General features: G+C 42.8%; 1 protein-coding gene across 1 annotated transcript in view; it reads left to right on the top strand.

The window, feature by feature from the left end:
* Sntg2 (syntrophin gamma 2) overlaps positions 1-10,056 on the top strand; it is a 111,717-nt gene extending 101,661 nt beyond the window's left edge. The window contains exon 13 of the mRNA XM_036170282.1: positions 9,325-10,056. Within this exon, the coding sequence (XP_036026175.1) occupies positions 9,325-9,456 (132 nt within the window). The 3' untranslated portion in view covers positions 9,457-10,056. The remainder of the gene's footprint in view (positions 1-9,324) is intronic.
* The last annotated feature ends 1,082 nt before the right edge of the window (positions 10,057-11,138 follow it).

The raw sequence follows: 11,138 nt of genomic DNA, 5'->3' as shown, positions 1-11,138 counted from the left end.
TTGACAATTAGTTTATCCCATCTGGGATATCACTGGGCTGAGGTTTCTAAGGCACTCTGGCAGCTCAGATCCTAAGCTAACTGAACAAGGTGGCCCTGCAGTAAGGCAAGCAGTTATGGGTCTGTTCCCTGAAACAATCTATTAATGCAGAAAGGAAGAAAAAGGGCCCAAATCATGAAAAAAAACAGCATAATTAGACACTGGGGAGAGGGCCCTGAGATGCTATTCCAGAGTGAGGCACCAGAGGACACCAGGTGGACGCCAGCATAGAGCTGGGTTTGAGAACAGGTTGGTTCATAGTCCTGGGAGCTTCAAGTCCCAGGTCCAGCCATATCTCGCTTCTGGTGTCTGAGGCTTTCTTGTTCACAAATACACCTTCTCTGTGTCCTCACTTAGTGGAAGGAGCTTTTAAACAAGAACAAAACTCTCATCATGTGGGCCCCACCCATATGGCCTCACCATCTCCAGAACGTTCTTCTATCACTGGGAAGGAGGTTGGTACCTGAACTAAGCATGAAATCTCCCCTGAGAGGACTGTTTTCGTCTTCCTGACTTCTGTACTCAGCAATGCATAAATCCAGGTGGCATTCTCGTCACCATGCCTGACAGGTAAAGGTGACTGAGAGACAAACTGACTGATGGCCCATTGGAGGCTACAAGGCTTCTTTTGGTCCAGGAACATAGGAACCATGACACTCAGAGCTAGTTGACATCCAGCTGAAAATGAGGCCTGGAACCAAGGGCCAGTGTGCAGGAAAACACTCACATGCCCAGTTCTTGATATGGACAGCACTTTCCAAGGCAGAAGTCTATACCTGTGGGCAGGCATGGCATGTGCTCTTAACTAGCACTATCAGTTAAACTCAGTACAACACACATGCAGTGTGCCTCAGGGCCAGCTCACCCCAACCTTTGGAAATTATTCTTTTAAAAAAATGAGCTATGAGATTTTTGGAGGTAATAATAAATCATAGTGTCTGTTTAAAATTTAATTTTTAATTAAAATTTAAAGATTTTATTAGTGACAAGGAAAAGCTACCCAGTTAGATGATCGGAAAGCCCTGAGTGGTTCCTTAGTCACATTCTTATGCCCCAGGGTCCCTTCTAGAGTACAGATACCACTCTCTGGGTACCAGTTAGGTTTTGGGAAAGGCAGAGAACCCCCACCTCCTGGAAGTGAATGTAGGCTAAAACATCAGAGATAAGGCTCTACCTGGAAAGAGGTGCTATCTAGAAAGCTAATTGAGTTCCTGGGAGCTTTATTAAAGGATTTATCTCCACATAAGAAGAGTACTCTGTCCTCACGGCCAAGCAACACATGTGTGTTGGACACCCTGAAGCATGGCTGGCCTAGCTGTACTTGCACATGTGTGCCATAGGCTCACTTTCTCTGTATCCAAGGAAACTGCCTAGTTTATACCTTTTACTCCCTGTCCATTTTATTAACCATTTTTCTTCTAATTATAGTTTATTAAATAACAGATTTTACAAGCAGGGACAGCTGGACCCAATTTCTATCTGTGTTGTGGAATGCCAGTGTGCTCTCATTATTCACTGGCCCTGGAGATGAGTGAGGGCTGAAGATGTAGGTTCAAAGAAACATCATTCATGTTACTGATAGAATGAAAAGTCAATATGAGCACTGTGTTTTTAAAGAGGGAAACAGAAGCGCAAGTGTTGGCATACCCCCAGAAGAGGGAGAAGGAGGTTACCATCTTGCTGTCCTCACTAGAACAGAAAGGAAAGACAGGAGGCTGTACTGGCCACCTTGCAGAGGCTAATGATTCGCCAAGGGGCAAAGCACATACTGGTGTGAGTCAGTGCCAGTCAGTTTTGTGTATCTGCAAATTATTTGTACACCAGAATAGCGGAAGATCTCTTTCCAGTGCATCAGTATCAATATTTCACCCTCTGGCATTAAATTAAAAATGAGAGAAATTTTATACTGTCCTTCAAGATATTGACCTTGGTTGAATAAAATGTACAGGAGTTATTTATCTTCATCAGAACTTGAAATTTCTAAATAAAATATTTACCAGCACAGGAAAAAAGAAGGGAAACCACAGACACTCTTCATCTCCAGCTTTCTTGCTCTCAGTGTGTGTATGAGTTACTCTGGAGCTACGCAAATTGAAAAAACTGAATTAATTAAAACAGCTTTGCCAAAAGTTGTTCATCTTAAAATATGTGGAAACAGCAAAAATGACAGAGTCAGGGTCCTTTGCAGAAGTCATTCTTTTTTTTTAACATCCTGCCAAGGTCAATAAAACGCATTAATTTGTAATTCTGTTATTTATTGAAAGAGGTAGAATAAGAATGTGAACCAGAGGTGTAGGCAAAAGTTTTCCTGTGTCTCACACTGTCCTGCAGCTGCTCAGTTCCAAGTAAACACAAAGAGCCTTATATTAATTACAATCTGTATGGCCTATGGCTCAGGCTTCTTGCTAACTAGCTCTTTCATCTTAAATTAACCCATTTTTATTAATCTATATGTTGCCACGTGGCCGTGGTGTTACTGGTCTGCTGTCATCTTGTTGCTCCTTGGGCGGCGAGCTGGCATCTCTCTCATCCGACCTTTCTCTTTCCTATATCTCTGCTTGGATGTCCTGCCTGCTTCTAAGCTGCCTTGCCATAGGCCAAAGCAGCTTATTTATTAACCAATGGGAACAACATATATTCATAGTGTACACAAAGACGTCCCATAGCACAGAGGTGCTAGCGAGATCGCTTCGTGGTTAAAGGCATATACTGTTCTTGTAGAAGACCCAAATTCAGTTTATAGGACCCTTCCCCTGAAACTTGCAGTGTTTATAACTCAACTCTAGGGGATCTGATTTCCTGTTTGGACCTCCACAAGTACCTATAGTCACATGTATATACCCCAGCAAAAACATAAAACCATACACATAATTAAAAAGAAAAATAAATCCTTCTTTTAAAAAAGGATGTGAACCAGAAAAAGTCTAGATTTCACCACCTAACACACACCACAGCCTGGAGACAGATTACAGAACCAACTCTGAAGGTGACAGAAAATGTTTTGTTTTGTTTAAAGAAAAAAAGCATATACACCTTCAAATCCTAACAAATGAACACTGTGGTAGATTGAATAAGTACAATACCTATGCCCATCCATGTATTTGAATGCTTAGTAACCAAGGATTGAACTACTTGAAAGGATTAGAAGGATTAAGTGGTATGGCCTTGTTGGAGTAGGTGTGACTTTGTTGGAGGAAGTCTGTCACTGGGGTTTTGAGGTTTCAAAACCCATGCCAGGCCTAGTCTCTTTCTGCCTCTAGATTAGGATGTAAAGCTCTCAGCTACTTCTCCAGTACCATGCATGCTGCCATGCTCCCTGCCATGATGATAATGGACTAAGCCTTTGAAACTGTAAGAAAGCCTCTAATTAAATACCTTCTTTTATAAGATCTCCCGTGGCTGTGATGTCCCTTCATAGGAATAGAACACTGACAAGGACAAACACGAGTTTGGCAGAAGAGATGACAGGGTCTCCATTTCCAGGGGCTATGTTCTTAAACATCCCCTACCCAGTTTCTACCAGAAGTCCGAAATAGTACCTGTTTGGAGTTGAGTCTGAAATGCTCCCTGCATGTGTTTGAACTCTTGGTCCCCACCTGGTGGTGCTGATTTTAGAGGTTGTAGAAACTTTAGTACTGAGGTCTAGCTAGCAGACTTGAGTTGTCTGGGGTAGGACATAAAGGTTACATATCTGCTTCTGGTTCTGGCTGAGATCTCTGTTTCATGATCTTTCAAGATGTAAGGAGCCACCACAGCTCCACACACTCCTGGTGCCTACCATGATGAATTGCAATCTCCTGAAATCTTGAACAAAAGTACAATTCCCTGCCTGGAGTTCCTTCTATCAGAGACCTTGCCACAATGATTAAAAAGTTACGAATTTAGTACTGAAATCTGTGCATCTGTATTTTCCCCAGCATATGCCATACAAGTACTCCTATACAAGTTTATGATAAACTTAATTTTTTTGTGTAAGGGAAGCACTTTATGGTTTCTTATTGACACATTTGAATTGCCAATATCACTATTTTGGAGTCACCATTAGATAAAGTAATGGTCATGGTGGTGTTAAGACAGTTGATCTAATTAACAGATGGTTTCTAAATGACTAGCATCAGGCAGTGTAGACAGTGTGTAGACGGTGGACAGAAGGAGGTCTCACATCCTGGGTAAGATGGAGGAGACAGTGTATGATTCCATCAAGTTGCATAGATTAGTGGGCAACTTAAAAACCTACAAATTGTTGACTTCTGAAAAATTCTAGTCTTTTTGTTACAGTGCACCACATGTAGCTAAGACCCAGACAGTAAAACCACAGTTTACCCCAGTTGATGCAATTAAATTCCAAATAAAATGAGAAGAGGGGCCTCCTTTGAGGAGAGCAGTGTATTCTTACACTCTCCATGAGTCCCTCCAGCTCCTTGAGTTGGATCAGTGCATTGAGTTGATCTCTCCTTCTCCTGCTCACATCCTCCCCTCCCTGCCTCCCTTTCCCCCTCTCTGTCTCTCTCTGTGTCTGTCTCTCTGTCTCTGTCTCTCTCTCCCTCTCTCTCTCTCTCTCTCTCTCTCTCTCCCACTGGTTGCTTCACCATTCCTGGAGAGCACACCTCTCTCTGGTGCTTTAGGGGAGTCTCTCGTCTGGGTTGTGCCAAAGAACACCAGTCCTGCATATATCTGCCCTCTCTCAAAGCTGGCATTGGCTTCCTTTCTAGTCTTTTCTCATGGACTCGTGTCCTCTTCTGACAGGAATTTCTATCTCTAGGCCTTCCCTTCTGTCTCATACTGGACAGGTATCTTTGCCCCACAGACACGATTCTGTCTCTCTCCTATACACCCTCCACCCATAGCTCCCTGTACTTCCTAAAGGGCTGTCCTTACAATGGTGTTTGTGGTTCTGTGCTATGAGCTTAGGGACCTCCCAGAACCTACCCAGCATGTTTTCTCCCTGATGGTACCCATACACAGACCCACAGCTATCACCTGCTTTTTGCTTTTGGTCCCTGGTTCCTGCCCTTTTCTGTAATGCCTCCATCCCTACCCTTGCCCAAATGCAGAATCTTTTGTTCAAGGATTGATACACATGGGAAGGTACCCTCAAAATCACCTCCTCTATTCCTTGGTCCCTTTCCTGTGGGGTCATTGGCCCTGTTCCCTGTTCCTCCTAGATGATAGCATCTGGCTTGTGTGTGTCCCTTCAACAGCACTACCCAGTCCTCAAGGTATGCCCAGGACAAAGACAGCTAGACAGTAAGGAGATTGGGTAAAGCTGAGATTCTGCACTTGAGAGAATCTCATGAATCCTGGTGATTCAGGGTTTCTCAGGGTGACTCTCATTCTCAGATGGCTTGCAACATGGTGACACTATAGTACCAAGTCCCTAAAACTCTAGCAGTGGGGGCAGGGAAGCCCTGTGAGGCTTCTTGTATTCCTGACTTCAAGTGACATTTCTGCAACTAATTGGCTTTGTCACTTTGGAAGATTGATTTGAAAGTCCATTTCTGCTTTTGGAAACTGGAAGTGGTAGCCTCTGACTTTTATCTTAGTTTATATGGTAGTTTTGAGGCTGAGGAAATGTTATTAATTATGTTGATAAATAAATAATATCCATCTCACACTGATGGACTCCAGTAACTGTCCCCTGTTCTCAGCCACCTCAGTCACACGGGGATGCTAAGGATGGTGTGGGGGCACAGTTTCATTTCATAGGGAAACTACCTCCTAGGTACACAGTCTTCAGGCAGCTCAGCTCAGTCGTGCACTGTATTTGATCAGAACCACACCAGATTCATGGAGTACATTTTCAGAAAAGTTTCCATAATTTAAAGACAATCATGGTAGAACAATTGACAGCAGAGCAAGTAACAAATGTCAGGAACATTGGGAGCAGCTGACAGTGTCCCACTGCCTGACTGCAGGACCAGTAAATGGAGGGGCCAGAGTCTGAATCGCAAGGTGATATCTATGTGTCAGGGACATGAACCATCAACTCAGCTCCAGCCTGAGCTGGCACGGGTAAACAAGCACAGATCTTGAGGACTTCTTTCCAGATTGGTGCACTTCACCTCAGAGACTGAACAATACTGAAGTGTTAGCTCTGCTGACAATAAGCTATGATTAAACATAGAAGTATCTTTTCTAACAGTATAATACATCACATCCCACCAAGAATCAGAATTATCCTAACCTGGGCTTCTCATGGCTCCATTGTACTGGTGGGCAGTGATCATCTAGAGGCCCACATTCTTAAAATGTCAAATATGTTTGAAAAGTACATATGACACTCTTGGAGAAGACAGCCTAGCTGATGTGGGGAAGGGGCAGCAACAGTCTACAGTTACAGACACTATCTGGCTTTTCCTGCTTTTCTCAAAACTAGTTTTGAAAAGAATTATCTTTATTAAATAAACCTCAGGCCTGTCAGACAAATTTGGAGAAGGTTGCTATGCCCCTGCTATATGTCTTTCTAGTCAATTGTAGATTCTCTTTCTCAGCAAGTAGCAGGTGGCAATACACCACCACCTGTGACACATGTTTGAGGATCAGCAGGGAGTGGCAGCCCCAGAAAGGCGCTGGGATCACCATGAATGTCCTGTTCAACAGAGACCAAACATGGCTTTGGTCAACAACACCTGCCCAGGTGCAATTCAGAATGGCCCTGCTGACAGAGTATGCTTGGGATCTAGGCGGAGCAGGGGGTGTCATGACTTGGCCCTTGGTTGAACCAAAGATTTTCTGTGAAATGTTCAGATGCTATATTTGGACCAAGACTGACTCCTGCTCCAGAGACTTACACTTGATTCCTGGATGGGAATGCTCCTGGATGAGATTTTGCATGGAGCAACTCTCTGGTGATAGTCTTTTCAAAAATTTTTGATGTGGCTTCAATTTACCATGCCAGGAAATACCAAGTCTGCTTTGGGATCTGTGCCTCAATGTCAGTGGCCATCTGGCGGCGGCTGCTGCTGCTGCTTCTGCTGCTGCTGCTTCTTCTTCTTCTTCTTCTTCTTCTTCTTCTTCTTCTTCTTCTTCTTCTTCTTCTTCTTCTTCTTCTTCTTCTTCTTCTCCCAGTGTGTCATGCTGTTATTGAGTAAATTGTAGGAATTTGTAAAGCAATTTTCAGTTCCCATACATAAAGCACAGCTGCTGAAATGCATATGATGTGGACTTTGTGGCTTTGTTCTTCTACTCATCCCATTGAGAAGATTACTACCAAGAGCATGCACAGATTGAAGTAGAGTTTTGTTAAGCTTGCAAGAATCTTATGTTTGTTCTAGAAGATTATTTGGTGGTCTTCTCTTCTGGAGAAAAATTATACCTAATAAAAAAAAATCCTGACTACCACCTCATGGTATGCAGAAAACAAGTGATTGGGCTGACATCAGGCAAAGGAGCTAGGTAACTCATGGATCCTACAAACAACCAGGAGGGGCCACCTGTGTAGCAAGTACAGAGCTTCACTATGAAACCCCTTCAGCAATATGAAGAGAAACCAAAGCACCTAGAATATCTTGTTCATTACTCAGACAAAAAAGAAGAAAAAAAAAGAAATCAAAGTAACATATTCTTTCATGCAGGTAAAATCAAAGTTAAACTTCACCTGCATGCAAAGGAGGATCTTACATTGGCAGAAAGAAAAGAGAGCCCTTTGGTCACAGGCATAAGAAGGTGGAGGACAGATTCCAAATACAAGGAACCCCATCCCCATGTCTTTTCTGTCTCTGGCCAGGTATGACTCCATGGGACTCATTTTCCAGCTGGCTCACTCTCTCCTTGTAGCAGCAGCACAATTTCTTAGTCATTCCAAAGTGAAATCTCCTGTCCCCTTTCCCAGGTCACCCTCCCGTGGTGCTCTGGTTGGTTCAAGGTCCTGAGCCCCAGGACAGGAGCAGTTTTTGAAAGGAATGGACAATGTCACAAGAGAGGCATTTCTGTGGAGTCTTTTGTACAGGACGGTAGAGGCTAGTTTTGAAATATGGAATCCTTGCCTTTAAGAAGAAAAATGTCTTAGTAAGACATCAGGGGTTCATGTTGGGGGACTTCAGCACCTGTGGAGAGCTCCATCCCTCCCTTAGGGAGGGGGGCTGACTTCCCCTCCCAGAGGTCCTGCCTGGCCAGGCTTCAAGGAACACAACTGGGAAACTGACAAGCCTGAGTGGGCTGTCCTCCTGAAAATGATGAAGCTTTTCCTGTGGTATTGTCTCAGCAGTTTAGAGTATGATAGAATTTGCTGAAACTGAATAAATAGAGTGTCAATAATTGAAGTCACCTTAAGGGAATTGTGCTGTTCTTCACCACATTGGAAAACACAGAAGAGGAAAACAAATAAAAACACCAATGATGTACTCAGAACATCTTTTCTGCCTGTTGGATGGATTTGTATCCCAAGACATGAAGATTGATTTTCCCAATAGCAGCATGACATTTGAAGACTGTTAAACTTCTGTTTAGCCTTGAAAGATCATTGCTGGTTTGGGCTGGGGACTTCATGTGGAGAAGTATATAAGGAAAGGAATAATTCCAGAGACTAGCAGAATGGCTCTGAGGCTGGAGACTTGCATTTGATCCTAGAAACCATGGTAATCTCTGCCCTCTGATCTCCATTACTGTTTGAGAGCTTCACAGTGGAGAAGTAAGGACCCAGGAATTTAAGGTATTTTTCATATGCTCTGTGGTGGTGAAGCCCACAATCTCCTAAAGAATCCTGTTCTTGAGTATCATTTCTTTTTTTTTTTTTTTTTTTGGGGGGGCATGACAACTGGATGAGGAGGAACCAAGGTCTCCCTCTATGTGTGCTACTCACATAGCAGGGCTCTGGTTGTCCTTCCAAAAATGCCCTTTACAAGCCACACATGGGAGAGTGCACAGTTGCAACCAGGTAAGCAAACAGCTAGCTCCGCTGCCATGGGACCCTCATCTAAATGTCACTGTTAGCCCTGGCATTTCCAGCTTGTGGTGAAGACATAAATCATCACTCTGATCTTCAGGTCTACCTAAGACCGAGCACAAACTAAGGAAGAATGTCACATAAAAGGATTGCATGTTACCCTGTATAGAATCAAGGAAACACATCCTGCATTGTCAGAGTATCAATACAAATGACAGTATAGCCATCTTTATAGATATATGTTGATTGTGCTATGCTGCCTTTATTTTAACACTACCTATTTCGATGTGTGTTTGTATTTATTTGAGGAAAAGTCTTGGCGTACACAAAGAGCTGAGTTTGCTAAAAGTTGCCACATTGCTTCTTCCTAGTGACCACAGTCCTGTTTCCTTTCCCCTCAGGAGCTGGAGTTCCAGGACTTGACGGCAGTCCTCCACTGTATCCACTCCTTCATTGCTGCCAAGGTGGCCTCCTTGGACCCTGTGTTCATGGACAGCCAGAGTATGACGAGAAGATACATGTGCAGCAGCTAAAATGAGTCTGAAGAGCACTACAAGCAATTAAATTATTTTCTTAAGAAACAAATCTTTCCTGCACAATGTTGCAACTTTGTGTGGTTTTATAATGAGCCTATAGTTGTGATACCAATAAAGACATCACTAGTTTCACAGATGGGTCAGACTGTTGAATCTGACAGTGGGGTACAGATCTGACCAGGCACAGTGGTGGTGGGAACTCAGGGTCCTCTGAAACCATCCCATCCCAGCCTGTCTCAAACAGACAGTGATGCAACACCACAGTCTACTGCTTGCATTCGTGAAATCCAAATTTTATTTTTGCAAAGAACCTGGTAGGAGAGTAGGAAGCCACCACTTACTCTTTTTTAGAAGGAATGGGCTTCCCACAGGCACGTTGGTAACTCTCCCTTTGTCACAGGTGGGACTGGCATTTGGGTTGAGAAATTAATAGGGGGATGAGGAATTTTAATTATTTAGTTTTATATTAAATGCTTACATGTTTGTTATGTAATTGAATTATATGTCATTTAAATGTGAAATTCTATTTTTTCCTAATTAATCAAATACAGCACATGCTTTGGTTTCCTTGTCTTTCATATTGTTTATAACTTCAAATCTGGGACTTTTCTATTTTCTTATTAAAAAAATTTAAAGGAATTCTTGAGTTTCCTTTCAGAAATTCAGGCTGTGGTTAGGAAAAGGTGTGACTGTGCTCTTATTTCTCCAGGCTTCTAGAGAAGGGTGAACATAAGCCATCAGACTGAAGAGCACAGAGGCCTAAGGAAACACATGGGCCCTGTGGGAAGCAGAGAAACATTGCTGGGGTCTAGCTATCCCTCAGACCTTGAAGCAGAGAAGGTTTTGGCAATCAGCCACAGACCTCTGACTGCCCTCCACCCATGTTTATCTGATATCTGGGAGGAAGGAAATAGTTTTAACATATCAAATATAGTATGTGTTTCTCTTGTTGAAATTACAACCTCCTTACTCAGTGTATATCCATCATGTATATAGAATATGTGTTGTACATGGCACCCCTCTGAACACTTAAGTTTTCTCTCAGACTATGGGAGTGGAGTGGTCCTCCCATTCCACCCTACAAATTGTATCCATGGAGGACCAGACAGCATTGTTTATGTGGAAGTTCGTTCTCATGCTTCTACTCAACTTCTGTTAGTGGGAATGTCTATAGCAACAAGAGTTAAGAGTTCTGTGAATATTCACTCAGGAAAAAGAATGATAAATTCCTTCTCTCCAAATCCTCTTTTGGGACATAATCTCAAAGCTTAACGATTTTTCTCTATTTAAAAATAAATAAATAAATAAATAAGCCAGCCAGTCAGTGATGCACGCCTTTAATCCCAGCACTGGGGATGCAGAGCCAGGCAGATCTCTGTGAGTTCAAGGCCAGCCTGGTCTACAGAGCGAGATCCAGGACAGGCACCAAAACTACATGGAGAAACCCTGTCTCAAAAACAAACAAACAAACAAAAAAGCCAAACCCACTCAAAATTAGAAGGTATTCTGGACTAGAGTTGAGGAAATGGGGAATTTTTTCATTTAGTTTTTATGAAAAAAAAAATCTCAGTATCAAAAATGGACCTTACTGGATACCAGAGAATATCATAGCATTTCTCAAGAAGATTATACCCTAAAGTGTATTTTTACATTTGTATGAGTGCATAACTCTTTCTGAA

This window comes from Onychomys torridus, chromosome 21 (assembly GCF_903995425.1).
Source record: "Onychomys torridus chromosome 21, mOncTor1.1, whole genome shotgun sequence".
Classification (NCBI taxonomy): domain Eukaryota; kingdom Metazoa; phylum Chordata; class Mammalia; order Rodentia; family Cricetidae; genus Onychomys; species Onychomys torridus.
Note: the sequence above shows the minus strand (reverse complement) of the source record. Positions and strands in the feature narration are given on the sequence as shown.